General features: G+C 45.7%; 1 protein-coding gene across 2 annotated transcripts in view; it reads left to right on the forward strand.

Annotated features, from left to right (window-relative positions):
• The window catches only part of kcnh5b (potassium voltage-gated channel, subfamily H (eag-related), member 5b), a gene marked incomplete at both ends in the record, with an annotated part of 453,140 nt that overhangs the window by 147,326 nt on the left and 284,039 nt on the right, over positions 1-21,775 (forward strand). For both annotated transcript variants that reach the window (XM_083633600.1, XM_083633601.1), the window contains 2 exons: positions 3,504-3,661; positions 6,626-6,897. In XM_083633600.1, coding sequence (XP_083489726.1) covers positions 3,504-3,661; positions 6,626-6,897 — 430 coding nt within the window. The remainder of the gene's footprint in view (positions 1-3,503; positions 3,662-6,625; positions 6,898-21,775) is intronic.

Below are 21,775 nucleotides of genomic sequence, written 5' to 3' on the forward strand. Positions count from 1 at the left end.
CCTTTTTTCTAAATAATATTAAAAATAATAATAATACAATAGTCTAGGGTGTGAATTAGGCTATACTGCTACACAAGGAGGGCCACTGTTTTTCCATTGCTAGCCAAATCCCCAACCTAACTTTATATGCATGCTCGCGCTTCAATGAGCTGAGACTATGCCTTTCAGACCGCCTTTCAGACTGTAGTGTACACCGAGTGCAGTTAGAGCTAATTTATGCTCCATTTTCACCCGTAAATAAATGTGTCCGTTTCAAACGATGTAACCGTCACTGCCCACATACTTCCATGCGTCTTTCATGTTTGTATCATCTTAAGCGATACATCCACTAGTGGGCAGTAGAGAGTCGCGCGTGCGTGTGTGTGTGTGTGTGTGTGTGTGTGTGTGTGTGTGTCCATTTCATCCGTATCTGTAAGCTTTCAGAAAACATGCAGAGAAATGAAATGAACGCAGAGCACGGACAGAAAGCTCCGTATGCCTACAGTTGTGCCTACTGTATCTGTATTTCATGTTGAGCATAATTGGGCATTTAGACGCAAGACTATGCACACAGTTTTAGGCAGCAAATCAAAGAGATTATATAGTCAATTTAGTGACTATATCCGGAGGTCTAACTCTCCCTGAAGGCAACGTTAAGGAGACTCAGTGAGTGGTGACTGGGTGCCACAGTTCAGGAAGTCAGCCTTTGGTCAATCAGCCTTTTCTACCAAAACAGCTGGAAAACATACTGTAACTTATACCAGTGGTGCTCATATGTCTTCTCGTCAACAACCCCTAAACTGACACAAATTAGACCACAGACCCCCATAATACGATTTTGTCCCAGGTCCCCCATCTGATAAGAGTTTTAGCTTTTAGACGTTTTATTACAGAAAGTGTATGAAACCCATGACCAAAATAGTCATATATTCTGTCATTGTGTTACTTATGGATGGTATTATGGAGACCCACTGGAACCGCCTCAAGCAAGGACCCCTGGGGGTTCCCTAACCGCACTTTGAGAACCACTGCCTTATACCATGTTACTCCAGACCATTTACAACACTGCATACGCATGTTACATGGCCAAGCTTCAGACCCACAGAACTTCATTTTAAATTCTTGACAAGATGCTAGGGTCCAAAGAAGTAGAAAATGATGCACACAACATCTATCCCCCACCCCCTTCCATGTCCTGTAATGCTACAGCCAGAGAAAGCATCTTGGTTTTGAATATTTCACTCGGTATCAGTAGCTACCTTCACTCAAGTGTTGGAACAAGCAGATAGGGGGTTGTTTAACTCGTTTTTCCTTTTCTGGTTTTCCGAAAGCAGCTCGGAGTTTAGCTGCACGATATGAACAAAATTTCACGCTGAGATTATTTTTATAGATATCGCAGTGATTTGGAATATAACGGTATAGAGTCTAGTTTCTTGCTTATGTACACCGTTTCATTGAGGCATCCAACGTGTTTGAAAAGACCCATGCCTGTTCTTAATGCTGGCTGACATGAAAGCAAATAGCCACTCTGGGTTACTGTCAAAGATATGAACACCTCTGTTTACTGAATAGTTCTGTTTCTGATGTATTGGCTCAGGCAGCATTTTGTTCTCCCAGTAATGGATACAATGTTTTAAGTATTCATTGGTGGGAAGATGGAAGATAGCACGGTATTGTTTGTAAGTTCTTGTGTTTATGTATTTCTTTAGTTCTTCATTTATTCATTCTTCTCCCTAAAACTTTGGACTCTCTCTCTCTCTCTCAATTCGAGCAATATCTGCATGAAGTACAGTTCAGTATATATTGTCAAAGCTTTGTAATCAATAACAGTAAGGATGATAAGAAGGTCTAATAAAATCAGAATAAACAATTAATTTGTACTCTAATATCCTCTGTCTCTCTCCCTACCCCCTCTCTCCCTCCCTTTACCTCCTGTTTATCTCCTCTCTCTCTCTCTCTCTCTCTCTGTCTCTCTCTCTCTCTCTCTCTCTCAAATTCATATTGGCATGACAAGTTACAAGCTCGTATTGCCAAAGCAGTACAGAAAGTTAGCACAAATAATATAACAATATACAAATAACAATCATTATGTACAATACAGGTATAATAAAAACAGTAAATAGCAATAACATTCAGGTATAGAGTAACATGGGGAGCTGTGTCTCAAACAGTTACAGGCTTGTCTCTCTTACAGTATGACAATAGTTCATATATTTTGCAGCTAATGCTGTACACTCACCTTTCTCACCACATATATATGGAAGTTTCTGGGGATCTGGGAGATGAAGAAATCCAGGGCATATGTCATTCATCATTAAAGAAAACCTCTCTCAGATCCTTATATCTGCCACAGTACAGTAGGAAGTGAGATTGTCTCAACTTCTCTATAGCCAGGCTGTGTCCACTCAGTCTGTATATTGTCAATGTTTTCCTTCGTTTTCTCCCCCCCCCCCCCCCCCCCCTCTCCCTCTCTCTCTCTCTCTCTCTTTCTTTCTCTCTTGGAATCTTTATTCAGGACATTTGACTGTAAATGGTCCATAACCACTTTGGTGTTTGGTGCTGGGCTCAACAAGAATAGTGCAGAGAAATTGCTGTTACTCAATTAATTTACTTTCACTAATGTGCGTCCTGGTAGCTCACCTGCTAGCATGCATACCACGAAGGCTCGGCCCTGACATGCGGCAAAGGACCGCAGGTCATCCCCTCTCTCTCTCCCCCCACCTTTCCTGTCTGCCTACTGTCCTATATAAAAAATAAATAAAGGCAAAAAAAAAAAAAAAAAAACACTTTCATTAATTTTGTGGTGGGACTGCAGTTTTCTGTATGTAAGAGCAGGAAAAACAAGATAGAAAATAGTTCTTGTCATGAGTTATATCCTATTTGTGGGTGGAATTTAGATTTCTTATGGCCATGAATAGTATGACAATGTGGTCCTATGATAATAATCTGCTCAGTAATAGATGATAAATTATATTTCAGTCCTTTATAATTATATATTATAATTGTTGAAATTTTGTGAAGTGGTTCCAAACCTTTTCTGGCTCATGGCCCACTTGAAAATCTCCAAAATGTTGGCGGGCCAAATCTGACTGTAAACACTGCGGAGGGCAAATAATGCGTTCTCAGAGCAGTTTTTATTTTAACGATAAAAGGAGCTGTCCTTCAGCACCACACAGAAACCGGAAACTAAAAGTGAGGGGTTGTCTGCAATAGGCGGATAACGACTAATGCAATAACAAATAATTGATTACAAATTAAATAACGGTATCATTCAACAATGGAGAAATGCATTATCATACATAATACTAATAATTACAGTATCCCCCCCCACGAAGCAAATGATTGCCCACTTGCAATACTTTCGCTGCCCACCAGTGGGCCCTGGCTCCCAGGTTGGGAATGGCTGTTGTGAGAAAAGTATTTTATCAATCTTTACTAGAATGTATTTATGATATCAAGTGTAAATAAATAAACCTTAAATCTCACTCTCTCTCTCTGCCCCCTACCTCTCCTCCCCCCTGCAGGGTATCAGCAGCTTGTTCAGCTCTCTGAAGGTGGTGCGTCTGCTACGGCTAGGCCGGGTGGCGCGGAAGCTGGACCACTACCTGGAGTACGGGGCGGCGGTGCTGGTCCTGCTGGTCTGCGTGTTCGGCCTGGTGGCCCACTGGCTCGCCTGCATATGGTACAGCTCAACTGGCTTCTAGCCTGACTGCAACATCACCTCCATCATAACAAGCCATTTAGTCTCGTGACGAGTCTTAAAGGAGGACTGCCACTTTTCACAGCTTTGTATCATTATGTCGGTAGTATGCAGACGAGATGAACAGTGTTTACCTTCTCCATGTTTCCTGCGCTGAGAAATCCCTGTTCGTCTGCTTGCAGAAACTCCTCCCCTGCCACCTGGTATGGGTCATTAATGCTCGTTAAGGCTCTCGTGCGCATACAGATAAAAGAAAAAAATCTGTAGTTGTAACAGCCGCCCTTGAGCAGAACATCTGTTTCTCCAAATGAGGTCAAATGCGTCATTTGGAGACGGAAGTGCCTGGAATATAATTACCTCACTCCCCATTGGCAAATGTCTTCACTTGTAATGATAATATGAACAGACTCAACATGAAACCAAATGGCTCACTAATATGATGGATATTTTCTGCTGTGACTGAAAACTGTGTTTTGCCATTCACAGATCTCTGCTGGCTGGCTACACATTTTTCCTCCTAATTGGTTATGTATGCTAACTAGGGGTGTCACGATATTTCGTCGCACGATATATCGCGATATCGAAACGTCACGATATCGATATCGTCAGAAAAAAATGATATCGTAAAAAATAATAATAGAACAAATTTAGCAGAATCAACACGCATGAGTGAGGGGGTAGACTACTACTGGCATGGCAAAACAGCTCAAGGGGTACATAAGATTACATAAGTTTAAGGACCATTGAGCATGAGTTATTTAAGAAATAGATTGTATACTTTATTTTTCTTTCACCATGCAACAAACATTTAGTTTGTGACAGTGTGACACATTCTATTGCAAGATGAGCATTATCTTCCATGTTGTTTTCTAGTTATTATAATAACAATTTCCAAAAACAGCATTTGTTTTGTATTTTGTGTATTTCAAATGAAAGACTATTTTTCCAGTATTTTATCCCAGGGCTCTCTTGAAAAGAGGTTTCGATTTCAACGGGACTCACATGGTTAAATAAATGATAAATAAATACATAAAAATTATTTACTTTTGTTAAAAAAAATATTCTTAAAATATCGTATCGTTATCGTGAACCCAATATCGTGTATCGTATCGTATCGTGAAATTAGTGTATCGTGACACCCCTAATGCTAACCATGGTCTCTGCACTCCCATAAGCAGTTGGTGAGGCTGAGGATGGGGAAGGCTACGGGGGTGGGGGTAGATTCCCTGCCTACCAACACAAGGGACGCAGGTTCGAGCCCCTGTGTTTTCTCCGGCTTGGTCAGGGTCCATACAGGCACAATTGGCCATGTCTGTGAGTGGGAAGCCGGTGGGGTATAAGTCCTGAGCCTCCTCTGGTCGGTCAGGGCGCCTGTTCCCAGTGGAGGATAACTGGGGGGAATAGCGTGATCCTGCCACATGCTACGTCGTGCCGGTGAAACTCCTCGCTGTCAGGTGAAAAGAAGCAGCTGGCGACTTACACATGTGTCGGTGGAAGCATGCTAGTCTACAACTCCGCAAGATCAGCAGAGGGGGTGGAGCAATGACCGCGACAGCAGGCGGATTTGGACAAGTACAGTACAATCATGGAGAAAATGGATTTTTATCCCAAAACACTTGGTAGTTGCATTCCATTCCATTTCCAACGATACTACATTATGTTATGCTGAAAAACAAAGAAATGTGTGTAACACGATGCACAAGACATCTAGATTTTTTCCATTTCATGTAATGGTGCAGTCACAAACAACTTAGGTTGGGTTGGTCTTGGGTTGAATACTGTATGCCATTGGTTCCCAAACTGGTCCACAGTTTTTACATATGAGAAATAGTAAAGACACGCACATCCAAACGTAAATAGGGCAGGTGCAGAGCTAGAGGTAGAAACTGTAAACTTTAACAGTTTTTACATACACATTAGTCTCAACGCCAGACCCATGGGAGTTCTTTTAGCCCTCCTTCACACAGGACGCCGAACGTTCGGCGTGGCGTGGGCTTAGCCCTCGTTCACACAGGACGCCGAAGCAACGCTCAACCGAAGCTGTACCTACGCTGTACCCACAAGTTTCATTTCGGCGTCCTTGTTAACAGGCGAAGCCGTTCACACCACCCGCGTGCGTGCCACGCTGACGCTGTGCCGAAGCCACGCTCACGCCACGCCGAAGCGATCACTCAGGCCTGACGCCGAACTTCCAAGCTTGACGCTAGGGCCGTGAAGCCGTGAGGCATGAAGTCAATGGGAGTTGTGGGCAGGTTCAAGGCGCGAGAGTAGGCGCTGAGAGGAGCTGAGAGGAAAAGAGAAGGCATCTTGTGTGAACAACAAGGCGTACGTTCAGCTTGTGCCTGCTTCAAGCTTCAGTTCTGCTTACGTTCGGCGGCCTGTGTGAACGTAACGTAAGCCCCCGTTCACACAGGACGACGAACGTAAGCAGAACTGAAGCTTGAAGCAGACACAAGCTGAACGTACGCATTACTGTTCACACAACACGCCTTCTCTTTTCCTCTCAGCGCCTACTCTCGCTTTAAGGATTTAATAGTTCCTCAAACCTGGGCAGCAGCAACGCTTATCCAGTGGTGGATTCAGTCCTCTCCAATCAGTAATGACTTTGCGATCAGACGACACAGGAGGCGCAGCCCATTTTTGTGTGTGTGTATGTGAGTGTCCGTGTGTGTCCATTTTGAACCAGCTAGTAGCCTTATATTGTTATTTAGCCTTTCTGCTGCTATTGCATGGTTAAAAATAAATTTGGTTTGGTACGTAGTGGTACTTGGTCAGAAAAGTTTGGGAACCCCTGCTGTATGCCATTCAATATAAGCAGCTGCAGCTTCAATGACGTGTTTAAATGAGCAGAATATGGATGTGACATTGCTGAAGAGTATGGATTGAGATTGAAGAGACAGTACTAGGGGAAATGTAAGGGGAAAATAAGTCGTTGTCCTCCACCAGGTACAGCATCGGAGACTACGAGGTGATCGACGAGGCCACCAACACCATCAAGATGGACAGCTGGCTGTACCAGCTGGCCATTAGCATCGGCTCGCCGTACCGCTACAACGCCAGCGGCTTGGGCCAATGGGAGGGCGGCCCAGGGAAGAGCTCCCTCTACATCACCTCCCTCTACTTCACCATGACCAGCCTCACCACCATCGGCTTCGGCAACATCGCCCCCACCACGGACGGAGAGAAGATCTTCTCTGTGGCCATGATGATGGTGGGATGTAAGTAGAATATTATCTGCCTCTGATGTGCTGTACTCTGCTTTGATTACATGGCGTCTTCCGTCTGTAATGGCCATTTGGTGCCGGCACCGTGGCTCCTGCGTTACATCCATAGGCTTACATCGCTAGCTTGCTGGGGAAGCTAAGCAGGGCTGACTGTGGTCAGTCCTTGGATAGGAGACCATCTGGTGCTGGAAGTGGTGATGGAGGACCAGTAGGAGGGGCTCTTCCCTCTGGTCTTATGAATACCGCCCGGCCACCATGATAGTTGATGTGTGGTGAGCGTTCTGGTGCAAACTGACTGCTGTTCATCACCCACGTGGGCGCTGCTACACATCGGTGGTGGATGAGTTGAGTCATTTTAAATTGGGATTATCTTTGAAGAGGTAAGGCAGCCCAGCAAACATTTTCACGTATAACGACCGTCTGCTGCACGTCAAACCACTACATCTAGTCAGGGTCTAATTATATATCCGGAATGGAAATCGTAGCGACGTAATTCGTCTACTTGCCCACAACGTCGAAATATGCCACTCCCACAACGGCTATGTTAAGAGAGAAAAAATACATCCTCGAGCTGGATTCGATCTTGGCGCACCTGCTTCAGGGTCCTCTCTCTTAACCACTTGGCTATTGACTTATTGGAAATACCTTCTGCATTTTGGCATATATAGTTCCAAGGAAGGTTCCTATTGGAACGTGCATGCAAGGCTACCTCACTAATTCAGTTTCATGATTCCAACCAGCAATGAGATTATTTAATTTTATTTATTTTAGATCATGTATGATAATGTAAGACTTTATGTTGACTGTGCGTGTGTCTACTCTGTACGGCTTATACTGTCCTCAATGTTGAAGGTTCATACTAGAACTTGCATTGCGAGGCTGCTTTGCAGTTAACGCTAATTCAGTTTGATGATTTCAACCAACAATGAGACAGGTACAGTATATATTTCATATGATACGCTAATGTATGTTTACCCAGAACACACTGCATTCAGTTACGGCAAGAGTCATGGGACATACACCAAAGGATTCAGGAAGCTTGTGATATTAAATACAATAAGATGCACTTGCTATGGGCACTTACACACACACTACAGGTTAAAACTATACTATACTATATGACATAAATGTGTTTTCATATTTAAAAAAAATTGGCGTTCAATAATTGTAGTCATTGCACGTGGAGTACATGTCACACTGTGACTATCTGATCACACCACCAAATAAATTGCCAGTCAAATGTCGTTTTAATCAACTAAAACACAGAAGACACCTACATGTGGTGTTTTCAAAGCAATAAGATCAATAGTACGTGTTTTACAAGAGACCGTATAGACGCTACTACGGGGGAACGTGGAGAGAACGTCACCTTCCCAGCAAACATTTTCACGTGTAACGACCGTCTGCTGCACGTCAAACCACTACATCTAGTCAGGGTCTAATTATATATCCGGAATGGAAATTGTAGCGACGTAAATCGGCTACTTGCTCACAACGTCGAAATATGCTGCTCCCACAACGGCTATGTTAAGAGAGAAAAAAGACATCCTCGAGCAGGGTTCGATCTCAGCGCACCTGCTTCAGAGTCCTCTCTCTTAACCACTCGGCTATTGACTTATTGGAAATACTTTCTGCATTTTGGCATACTGTATATACTTCCAAGGAAGGTCCGTACTGGAACGTGCATGCAAGGCTACCTCACTAATTCAGTTTCATGATTCCAACCAGCGATGAGATTATTTCATTTTATTTATTTTAGATCATATATGATAATGTAAGACTTTATGTTGACTGTGCGTGCGTCTACTCTGTACGGCTTATACTGTCCTCAATGTTGAAGGTTCATACTAGAACTTGCATTGCGAGGCTGCCTTGCAGTTAACGCTAATTCAGTTTGATGATTTCAACGATGAGACAGGTATATATTTTATATGATACGCTAATGTAGGTTTACCCAGAACACACTGCATTCAGTTACGGCAAGAGTAATGGGACATACACCAGAGGATTCAGGAAGCTTGTGATAATAAATACAATAGGACGTCACTTGCCACCCAGAAATGCGGAACCCCGCGGCAGTTAATAGTATGCGTTGTCCCAAACAAACGTTAATATCTCAAAAACTATAGCCTACATCACATCGCTTATATTTTAACATTCTGAGTGAGAGCAGAATTAGCTCAAGAGTTTGATGTATAATATATGCATGTCGTGTTAAAGTTGTGTGAACTGTCGCAGTTTTTTAAATGTAAAAAGAGTCAAGCGGCTAGAGCAGACACTCACGCCTCGCGCCACTTGGGCTCCATTGCTGTTGCCACCCAGTGACGTGGTTTGTTTACCAAAATGCTGCTCGGCTGATCCCTCATATAGAGGCACTGCTATGGGCACTTACACACACACTACAGGTTAAAACTATACAATACTATATGACATAAACGTGTTTTCATATTTAAAAAAAATTGCCGTTCAATAATTGTAGTCATTGCACGTGGAGTACACGTCACACTGTGACTATCTGATCACACCACCAAATAAATTGTCAATCAAATGTCGTTTTATTTAACTAAAACACAAAAGACACCTACATGTGGTGTTTTCAAAGCAATATGAGATCAATATTTCTTGTTTTACAAGAGGTAGCCTATAGACTCTACTATGGGGGAACGTGGAGAGAACGTCACCTTGTGGCCGGCAGCGGCATGACTTTCTGGGTAGATGCCAAACCACAATTCTATCGTCTGGTGACGTCGCGGTCAAGACGATCTTTGCTGGGTAGTCTGTAAAGTCTGTCAGAAGGAACAATGCCGAAGAGTTGTGCATATATGGGACTTGCAACTCCGTAGGACTGAAGTGGTAATAAGTTCAGAAATATGTGTTTACTCCAGCTAACCTAATCGGTTTTAACGGGTGCAAGTTAACAGCATATTCAAGCTAAACGCCTGTTCATAGCAATGTCCAATGCAGTAAAACTGTTAGCTTGCAAGCGCTAGTCTTTCACAGTCGGCATAACTTTACCGATAACGATAACGTTAGCTGGAATAACGCAATATACATATTTTTAGAACTTCCCAGCAAACATTTTCACGTATACCGATCGTCTTCTGCACGTCAAACCACTACATCTAGTCAGGGTCTAAAAAACTATCCGGAATGGAAATCGTAGTGACGTAATTCGTCTACTTTCCCACAACGTTGAAATATGCTGCTCCCACAATGGCTATATTCAGATATTCAGATACAAAATCTGCACAGTATGCATGCAGCAGCGTTGCATATAGCCTATTGTATGTCCAGATTCAACGTTTTTTGCTACATCGAAAGAAAGAAAAAAAATCACCTCTCCCACGGCGCCCGCTTCGGTGTCCTGTGTCTTAACCACTAGGCTATCGATTTTGTTAGAAAGAGTGCGGATTTGGTCATATATAGAATACTTAACATTTAGAACTTAGCATTTTGACGTGACGGTCCCTACTGGAACTTGCATTGCTAGGCTGCCTCGCTAATTCTGTTTCATAATTCCAACCAGCGATGAGAGAAGTATATTTATATAATTTACGATAATGTAACCAACGTGACTTGACCATTTATTTAACAGACATCACCATACAGCAACATCCAAGACCCAGAACACATTGCGTTCAGTTACGGCAAGAGTAATGGGACAATACACCACAGGATTCAAGAAGTTTGTGATAAATACAATAAGAGACACTTGCTATGGGCACTTACTGTATATGACAAACGTGTTTTCATATAAAAAAAAAGAAAAGGGCATTCATTAAAAGTCGTCATTGCATGTGGAGTGCATGTCACACTGTGACTATCTGATCACACAACAGGTAAATTGTCAATCAAATGTCATTTTATTCAACAAAAACACAAAAGACACCTACATGTGGTGTTTTCAAAGCAATATGAGATCAATATTTTTTGTTTTGAAGTGACAGTCTAAACGTTACTTTGGAGGAACGTGGAGAGAACGTCAGACTTTCTGAGTAGATGCCAAACTATAATTCTATCGTCTGGTGACGTCGCGGTCAAGACGATGTTTGCTGGGTTACCAGCTTGTCCAATGCCTGTGTATGCCAGGAAATGTGTTTAACTTTACAACTCCCATCAGCTAACGTTACACTGTTAGCCATTGGAGTCACTCAAGAGTCACACAAACAGACACTGGAGGTTTTATTTGGGTGTAAAGCATAAGGAGAGTTGTTATATGGATACAGTATCTCAGTGAAGTGCTTTGACTGTGGGGATATTGTTCACAAAGCTCCTCTACTCATAAGTGTAAGGATCAAAAAGAGAGCAGGCAGCCGGACTAACGTTAGTAGCGTATCAGCTATGCTTCAGTTAGGGGACATTCACACCCAAAGCGCTTTTGGGTGTGAATTTCTGGTGGCGTCTGTTGTTTTTGGAGGAGCGCTGTGGGCGTTTTTAAGATGAAAAAAGTTGAACATTAGAGGAAAAGCGCCCTGCTCGTCTTTTCCACTCCATTTCTCCTCCCGAGGTATCCTCAACCTCTGCTGCTGCCAGAATTGACAATAATCTGGCTTTCATGTTGACAGAGAACAACATCAAACAGACAAAACTAGCTGGCTACCGTCTGTGTGGTCGTTGTGTGCTCAACTCTAGTGCACATGACTGCAGGGGAAAATAAAACAAATTAAAACGTTAATCAAAATGCCACAGAAACATTAGCTAATCAACACAGAGCTGCAAAGATCAGTTCATCAAATAATTTCCCCCGTATGACACTTGACACAACAATATGTCTGGCTACGGATAAATCAGATGATGATGATGATGATGATGAGGCAATGATGATGATGATGACGATATGTAAAGGAACACAACACAGCTCAATAATTTCACACGCGTGTAGCCTACTTGTACATCGAGAGTGACAATAAACATCTTGTATAGCTATCTTGCATTGGGACTGGTGAGCTTTTCCTTCAAGTTTAATGATCCCTTCATTCACAGTACTAGCCAACAAATGCTATTGTGAATGAGCAAGCATATTGTACTCATTTCTGTCTACTTCTGTCCGATATTTGGGAGCTGTTACTCCAGAAATTGGCCGTTATTTACTTGGGAATGTCTCTCACTCATGTTGTGAACTGCCTTTTTACGTGTGGCTTGTGGCATAGCAACAGTAACCAAGGGGGGCAGGACTTAGACTTAGACTAGTTGACTTGACAGTGTCAACAGTGAGTGTGTTTACATGCACACTAATGAACCAATCATTATCAGATTTCTGGAGTTACCAGATTATTCAAGTGCTCGGGTAAACAACATAATCCAATATACTTTATTGGATAAAGGCCATTATCGGATTATGAGAAGTCCGATTAACACACCTTTTGCTGAATCATCAGTTGTATTAATTTATCTCAATGTCCACTCACAGACTTTGAGGTGAGTTCCTACTATTTACTAAAGTGCATGTAAACGCAGAAAACAGATTATTGCCAGTCAGTTACCTGATTATTGTCAGTTACCTGATTATTGTGTGCATGGAAAGTGTGTGAGTGACTACTCAATACCAAGAAGTAACACCGCTTGAAAGTGGTTTGTTTGCGTGATTGTGATCTTGTGAATCCAGCTGCCCCGCCAGGTTACTTTGAATTGCCTCAGTGTATGGAATGTGCTATACAAAAATAAAGCTGCCTTGCCCTACCAAGTATGGCAGCTTAAAGGAGAACTTACCTCCAAAACACTTTTTTTCAGCTTTTAACCAATTTATATGACTTTGGGGGTGATGTGTGAAGAATTCTGGTCAAAATTTCCACATTTGTGACCAAACTGTTGCCATTCTGCCATTTGTATCATTTTTCAGCAGCATAACTGGCATAAGCGCCCTCTAAGGGTGGAACACTGCTTTTTTTTTTGCCCGCAAATGAATGGGAGATTTGGTACAACCTGACGTCACGTTGTCCCCAAAGACTATGGGATTTCAAGATAGTTACTCCACTACTCCCCCTGTACCCTTTCGGCTCCTCACAACTCCAAGCCTATTTCCATGATGTCACAAGCATTTTCCTACCAATATGGTGCTACAATACACACAGCTCATTGGATGTTTGTGTCAATTGACCTGTTAACACTAGAACCGCCACTGTGGTCAGTGGACCGTTTTGATATTTTCAATGCATGTAACGATAGCTGTAATAACACACAGATCTGCATGGCGGGGGGGTCACAGTAGTGATGAAGCTGATAGCTGTAATAAGAGAAGCGAGCAATGTGACCCGCATGACTATTAACCAACAATACTCCCTGTGGTTCATCTGAGGTCTCAGCTGAACAAACAAGAGCAATAAGGTATTGATGGATAGCGAGAGAGGAAGCAGAGATCTGGTGTAAAGTGTAGCTTCTAGATGTAGAAGGTGTGTGTATATTGCTCGTCTCGCAGAAAACGTCTTTGTTTTAAAGGAAAACTCCACTCTAAAACACTTCATCACTGCTGAAACACCCAGCTATTGGCGATGTATCTTTCACTCCTGGCTCCATTTCTTAGTTTAGTGTATTTATACTTCACGTCCAGATGTTTGCAGCAGCTCCAGTGGAGTTTGATGTGAGAAAATATTTCAGGATGTAAGACGTCAGTGGTAAACGTCAGAGACGGAGACGTTCATTCAGAGATGGCATCTGGGTAGTGCAGGTTCGAGCCCCCGTGTTACCTCCAGCTTGGTCAGGCGTCCATTATACAGGCACAATTGGCTGTGTCTGGGTGGGGGTGAAGCCAGACAAGTGTTTCTGTCCTGGTTGCTGCACTAACGCCTCCTCTGGTCGGTTGCGGCGCCTGTTCTGGTGGAGGGGAACTGGGGGAATTGTGTGAACCTCCCACATGCTACGTCCTGCTAGTGAAACTACTCGCTGTCAGGTGAAAAGAAGCGGCTGGTGACTGCACATATCGGAGGAAGCATGCGCAACTACAACTCTCCCCAGATCGGCAGAGGTGGTGGAGCAACGGCCGGGACAGCAGGGTGAATTGGCCAATTACAATTGGGGAGAAAAGGGAGGGGTGGGGAATGCAATCTTATGGGGAGAAATCCATCATAGAGGAGAGAGATCAGTTGCATAAACCTAGTTGTATGCAACTTTCTTAGATTCACTGGTTGGACTAGCCTGGACTGTCTGGGTGTTCTCACACCTATAGTTTGTCTGCTCTGGTCTGAATCAGTTGATGAGGAGAGTGTTTTCCCCTTGGTTCAATTTATTTTCACATAGAGAAAAATCCAAGTGAACCAAAATGCATCACTACAAACCACGTGACAACATTCAATCTGCTTATTGGTCAGATGTGTCTGGGGCAGGAGCAAGAAAGTCAATACAGGAAGGTCCTGTGTTCTGGACTAGTGCGCATTGCTATGGAATTTAACACGGAGCAACAGCAGAGTTGGCATTTACAGAGCATCTAACGTCCTAAGAGGTGATTTTTGTTCTTGTGTGCACAAGATAAAACACACACGCACACGCACACGCATGCACGCACACACACGCGCGCGCACACACACACACACACACACACACACACACACACACACACACACACACACTCGAGACTTAAGGGCCTCTGTGGGCATTTGCTCATAACTGTAGTAATTATCTTGACAATATATCAGGCAAAACACAACCAGCTGAATGCACTTTGAGGAAATGTCTTGAAAATACTACTGTATACTGCTGCTATAGTTGTAATACAGGCTACTGCTATAGTTTTAATACTATAGTAGTAATACTATACGGTTGTAGTTGGGTTGGATCAAGGTCGGATCACGTTCCCACCACAAAAGAACGGAGTTTGTTTGGGACCGGACAGAGACCACCTCCTCTAAAGGGTCTCGTTGTTTTGGTTCACACCTGAGTGTGATCACTGTGTTCACACCTGCCAAAATGACCCGCACCAAGGGGGGAAACCAACCAAAGACCTGAAGAAGAGAGATGAATGCATTTTGGGTGCGTTTAGGCCTGTACTTAGAGCTGTCCATGTGATCGGATCAGCCAAGACGCATGTCAATCCCAGGTCTGAACAGGGCCTAAGACTTGGTCTATCAAAACACAAACTTTAGTCGAAGTAGACGAGGCAGGTCGAGGGAGAGTGGTTTCACCAAAAGTAAACTTCCAACACTTCATCACAAAATAAGAGCTGGAAAGACATCCGAGATTGATGAGGTCGAACAGGGTAACAGGATCTGTGGAGGAGGATTTTGTTTTGCTGCTCTGTAGTGTTGTTCACACTGGGGAGCTGCCCAGCATATACACACTTTTCATTGTTGGCTACTTTCTGCTGCTCTTCTTGTGTTTCTGTGCTATTTGTAGATCTGTGTTTCAGTTACAATTATTTCTCCTCAGTGGCAGGCAGGCCATGAGGAAGGCAAAGCCAGAGGTCGTGTGTGTGTGCTTGATGGCACGCCTTATGGGCATTTATACAGCAGCGAGCAGAAATGTTGTGGATGTGTACAGTATGGAAGTCTCTCCTCTGCAGCGTTAAGGCTCTTCTATGTTTTTGTTTCTTTCTTTCTTTCTGATCATACTGTGGGAATACAAATCACAGGCTTTGCATGGAGGCGTTGTCTGTCATAATTTTTTTCTCTTGGTCTGTGTAGAATATGGTAAATAAAACGATGTGCATTGCAGAATGTGCATTGTGTTGGGACTGGGCGGATCAGTATGCGGACTCCGGGCCCACTACGTGAAGCATCTTCTGTGATCATTTTCGATGTGACAGTGAACGATATGGTAATATGTGAAAACAGAAGTCCTGTGTGTATATGTTGGGATACGGTATGCATACAGTAGATCGATGTGAGTGCTTCCTCTGCGACTTTGGGCTTAACGCATGAAATATCCTGGGTGATTCTTCTTTCCCATAGTGGAGGATATGGTAATGGTAAACTGAAAACTTGTGTTGTTGGTATGTGTGGCCTTGTAGATTTGGCTAATCTTCATGTGGCAAATCTAGACCTTCTGCATACATGTAAAGATGATCTATTTGCTCACTATCTAATGATGGTCTCGACCTAGTTTCAAGATGAAGACCAGACACGCTGCCTCACGCCACACGTAATCTAGAAACATAGCGACCTCAGCTGTAATCCTAGCGCGACAACAAGTGCAGTAATCACAGAGTGACGCCGTTAACATCGTCAGTGCAGTAGTGACGCACTTGCCTAGGCGACGGCGTTAATGTCGTCAGTACCGAGGCTATGACGTGGCAGTATTTATAGCCACGCCGAGCGCACCACAGCCCTTGTTCCCTGCCCTCTAGCCGCTGCACTAAGCTGATCCAACTCCTTCTCTGGAAGCCGCGTTCCACTGATCTGTTCGCCACCTTGCCGATCGTTGCGGCTGCCGACAAACGCTTTGCTAATCTCACGCGTTACTTTCATTGCTGCCGTGCTGAGTCCGAATGCCAAATCTAGCCAGGTACGAAGTTCAGTAGGATTCTTATGCTCGTTCATTGCACTTACTGTCTCCGGAGGAAGGATCTCTCATCGCAGCTGAGCTCCCGCTTGGCTAGTAGCTCCTCCATTGATAAAACCGGGCAGGCATCCTCAAAGCGTTTAGCCAATATCTCCGCATCCTGACTGGGGGCAGCCACGAAGAGCTGTTAAGTCGTGCAAACTTTCCATCTCCAAGCACAAGTTTTCAAGGAAGAACTGCAGTTGGCTCCCCTGCTGAAGAGCAGGACTCCCAGCGTGGACGTTGCGCCGGACGAGGACCGGTCTGTTCTTGCCGCGCCGATCGTCCAGTGGGAGGCACGTCCGCCTCCGGGTTTTGGAGGCTCCGTCTCCCACAGGGAACGGCCTCAGGCCATGGCTGCTGGCTATGCTACTGCTAGCAAGCTATCGCTAATCACTACGGCAGCCGAAGTGTGCCCCTGAGTGATGTCACTTCACCGATAAGGACGCTGGGAAATGTAGTCCCATCGCTGAGTTTCTTCATTAAAGCCAAGCCAGGGCTGTCGGCTACTGCTGCTAGCAGCTAACGTTAGCTAGCATCAACGTCAGGCGTGCGGGGGCCCTCCTGAGTGACGTCACCTCACCGACAAGGACGCTGGGAAATGGAGTTGCCTGCGTTGTCCTAAAGTTGAGTATTCAATCAAGCATATATCATCATTTCACGTAGCCTGGTGGATAAGCTACTATGTTGGCATGCCGATCTGTTGCTAACAGATTGATTTCGGCAATATCACCGATGTTTACTGGCAGGTATTCATCACCACGACGCTGGCATGATGTAGCCTAACTCTCATTCCGCTATATTATCTCGTGGCTCTAGCTGAGCCCCGGTGCACTCTGGTGGCGTTCTATTGTAACTACATCAATGCAAATCACTCAGTGGGTGGTGCACAGCTCAATTTCAGCGATTAAGTTGGAAATGCTTGATCTTAACCATCACGTTCAGGAATATGCTTTATCAATATACTTATTGGAAGTGCTGATTTTCATAAATTGTTTTTCAAATGAAACTTTGAAAATAACTTCTGCCTATAAAAGGATAGATAGATGGATAAAGTGCCTCGTTACGTATTCGGGAAATTAGTAAGCATTAAATAATTCTGATCAAACCATTTAATCAAAGTAATATGAAGCAGCTGGTAAAATATAAAGTAAGGACTTGCATCATTGCTGCGGGCATAAGGGACAAGCTTTATTTTCACATTGAATTTACAGTAACAATTAAGATGTGTCGATATAGTCTTGAGTCCGTAAAATTTGGTTGGTACTTTTATATTACTATTAAAAAAAAATAAAAAAAAAATAAAAAAATGCATGAACCTTTGGTGAGAAATATTTGAGGATTATCGAGTTCACTAATCTCTCAGCTTCAGGGGGCTGATTTTATTTGACATAATTAAATATTCCATTGCCGTCCCAACCAGTGACAACATACTAATTTCTTATTCACTTTATTTTAAACAGACAGGGACGCTAAAGGCTCAACTGTTATCTCTCAAACTAATACTTGATCTGTCTATCCTCTAAGATCCATACCGCGTGAGATCCTGACGTGGGGCAGGACTAACTCTGTTCCTGACTTGAGTTCGAAGGGAAGGCGACCTCCCGCCGCCGTCTCCGCTGCAAATGATGAGGACTCCCTCGTCAGCTGCTCTCTTCACTCCTGCACTGGCACGTCTACCCCTGCAGCTGAGACGTCTCAGCATCTATTCTCAAAGCAATGGGACATTGGTCTTCTGCACCATTCAAATGTCATATTCGGTCAATGACATCTCGGCTCAACAGGCCATGAGCACTAAACCTAAGGAGACAGCCATTATGCTAATTGCTGCATTGGACAGTGGTTGGCTGTGTTCATCGCACTGACGCATTCCGAAACCTCCATCCGGCAGCCGACCCGTCTCCAATGCCGCTTCCCCCGTTCTCGGCCCTCACCCTCTCATGAGTCCGGACCCACGTCCTAGGCCCCCGGCACTCCCTCACGATCCCGCCTCACCCAGCTACTCCACGCCGCTCAGTCCTACATCAGGGGGGGGGCTGGCCAGCTCCACAGCCAGAGCCTACGACGGCGCCTTCATCTCACCCCACCATCTCATGACAAGAACCTGGTTCACTCTTCACCTCAAGCGGACCCTCCAGATGTGCGACCTCCCAGCGGAGCACTATTCCGGCCACTCCTTCAGGATCGGCGCGGCCACATCAGCCACACACAGCAAGGGGTGTCCTCCACCTCAAAAGTTCTGGTCCTCGCAACACAACACGGCTGAGGGGGCTAGAAATTAAATTCATTGTCTCCGACTACAAGCTGAATGCTTAGTCTCGCTGTCGACGAAACCGGAAATCAAACCCAGTGCCACTGTCTAGGCCGAAATCAAGTCATGTCTCTGATTAAGCTGAATGCGGAGTCAGGCCGGTGACGAAGCCGGAACCAAATCCATCGTCTTCAAACGGACGTTCCAAAAACGCAACCTCCTTAAGCAGCATGGCAAAGGCAAACCTGCGCAGTAGCACCCTTTCATCGCATTTCATTGGTGCTGGTCGCCCCAAAATTATAGTGCCAGCAGTAAAGCCGCCGCAAGTCGCTCGTTGCGCAGGGGCGAGTCTAAAGTCACAGTCCAGCATTAGCAATGCCCCGGAGTAAGTCGGCGGAGCGCGGAACAAGTGTTCCCTTCCAGCGCTCTCCCCGAAGTTATAACGCAAGGGGGCGCTAAAGTCATATACATAAAGTCACATTCCAGACTCGGGTCCACATAAAATACGTACACAAACACAGACAGCACAATAAGAAAGAATTAAAATAAAATAAAACCTCACAACAAATAGATCTAAAACACATACAAGCAGCTATTGCAGTGCTTCCAGAAGTGCATCATAAATTTGCTCACTTCGCGCAGGCACCCGCTAGTGCCATAATAACTCCATTCTCCGACTGGCTAGTCGACGCATAAAACTGTAAATAAACCGTCCCAGAACAGCACGGAAAGCGAGCACATTACTGCGGGGGTTTTGCTAAGTCACCGCGCCGGATTGGTCGATCACCCAGCGCCTGCGTAGCGCTGCGGCCACGCCCGGGGGGCGTCGTAAGTCGCCGTGGCGGTGCCGCTGGTCCTCGTCAGCCCACGCGGCCTACGTCCGACCAGAGCAGGCCGCCATATTGTCTGCCCAAAGATCTCTCCTCCCCTAGGCGTCACATGGTAAGCACATGGCATCCATTCCCGCATTCCTCGCAATAGCCGTTACTTCGCATTTCATTGGTGGTGGACTCCCCGAATCGGCGTCGATCGAATTGATTAAGCGTTTCAGGTGCCGAGCAGCCCGCAAGTGTTCCGGGCGTCGAGCAGCCCGTAGTCTCCCCACTAATTCAGACCCCAGTGGACTACTCGAAGTGTTCTAGGTGCTGAGCAGCCTGCAAGTGTTCCCGGTGCCGAGCAGCCTGTAGTCAGGGGGGGGGGCTCAATCCGAATCAGTGTCGATCTAATTGATTAAGCGCTCCAGGTGTCGAGCAGCCTGCAAGTGCTCGGCGTTGAACAGCCCGCAACAAATCACTAATTCTGACCACGGTAGACTACTCGAAGTGTTCTAGGTGCCGAGCAGCCTGCAAGTGTTCTAGGTGCCGAGCAGCCTGTAGTCACACCACTAATTCAGACCCCAGCAGACTACTCAAGTGTTCTAGGTGCCGAGCAGCCTGCAAGTGTTCCGGGTGCCGAGCAGCCCGTAGTCTCCCCACTAATCCAGACCCCTGGACTACTCAAAGTGTTCTGGGGTGCCGAGCAGCCTGCAAGTGTTCCAGGTGCCGAGCAGCCTGTAGTCAGGGGGGGGGCTCAATCCAAATCTCAGCAGCCTGTAGTCACACCACTAATTCAGACCCCAGCAGACTACTCAAGTGTTCTAGGTGCCGAGCAGCCTGCAAGTGTTCCGGGTGCCGAGCAGCCCGTAGTCTCCCCACTAATCCAGACCCCTGGACTACTCAAAGTGTTCTGGGGTGCCGAGCAGCCTGCAAGTGTTCCAGGTGCCGAGCAGCCTGTAGTCAGGGGGGGGGCTCAATCCAAATCTCAGCAGCCTGTAGTCACACCACTAATTCAGACCCCAGCAGACTACTCAAGTGTTCTAGGTGCCGAGCAGCCTGCAAGTGTTCCGGGTGCCGAGCAGCCCGTAGTCTCCCCACTAATCAAGACCCCTGGACTACTCAAAGTGTTCTAGGGTGCCGAGCAGCCTGCAAGTGTTCCAGGTGCCGAGCAGCCTGTAGTCAGGGGGGGGGGCTCAATCCAAATCTCAAAACCGAGGGGGCTCAACCCAAATCTCAACACTGAGGCAGCTTCACTAATTCAGACCTCAATAGACGACTCGAAGTGTTCTAGGTGCCGAGCAGCCTGCAAGTGTTCCAGGTGCCGAGCAGCCTGTAGTCACATAACTAATCCAGCAAGACCTCAGCAGACGACTCGAAGTGTTCTGGGTGCCGAGCAGCCCGCAAGTGTTCTAGGTGCCGAGCAGCCTGTAGTCAGTCAGTTTGGGGGGGGGGTTCAACGCCGAACTATGCCAACGCCGAATTATGCCGTAAGTCGCCGTGCTGCCGAGCCAACCGGCCGGCGACAAGCGTCGCCTTCCGCCCAGCGCCCGCTGCATCGCGAGGCGAGCAGACCGATTGGCCCTTCAGGTTTCTCTCTTTTGGGGGGTTCTCCGAGCAGATGCCCTCCCGCCTCAAGAAGAGAGGCATCTTGCCACGGAGTCACTACGCCAAAGAATCAGTTGCCATGCTGCCACGCCATCAGAATTAATGCCATACCGCTTCAGGCCATGAATCCTATCGCCATGCCATACTTTAATAAAGCTTGCCGTTTAACCTTACCCTCTGGTCTCTCATGATTGAAATGATGGTCTCGACCTAGTTTCAAGATGAAGACCAGACACGCTGCCTCACGCCACACGTAATCTAGAAACATAGCGACCTCAGCTGTAATCCTAGCGCGACAACAAGTGCAGTAATCACAGAGTGACGCCGTTAACATCGTCAGTGCAGTAGTGACGCACTTGCCTAGGCGACGGCGTTAATGTCGTCAGTACCGAGGCTATGACGTGGCAGTATTTATAGCCACGCCGAGCGCACCACAGCCCTTGTTCCCTGCCCTCTAGCCGCTGCACTAAGCTGATCCAACTCCTTCTCTGGAAGCCGCGTTCCACCCCACCCACCTCCCCAGTCCACCACCAATGTATTGACTCCCGAAGAATCCCCTACGGGGGGGGGGTTCTCCGAGCAGATGCCCTCCCGCCTCAAGAAGAGAGGCATCTTGCCACGGAGTCACTACGCCGTCACTACGCCAAAGAATCAGTTGCCATGCTGCCACGCCATCAGAATTAATGCCATACCGCTTCAGGCCATGAATCCTATCGCCATGCCATACTTTAAT

Source organism: Poromitra crassiceps, assembly GCF_964638095.1.
Source record: "Poromitra crassiceps genome assembly, chromosome: 3".
Classification (NCBI taxonomy): Eukaryota; Metazoa; Chordata; class Actinopteri; order Beryciformes; family Melamphaidae; genus Poromitra; species Poromitra crassiceps.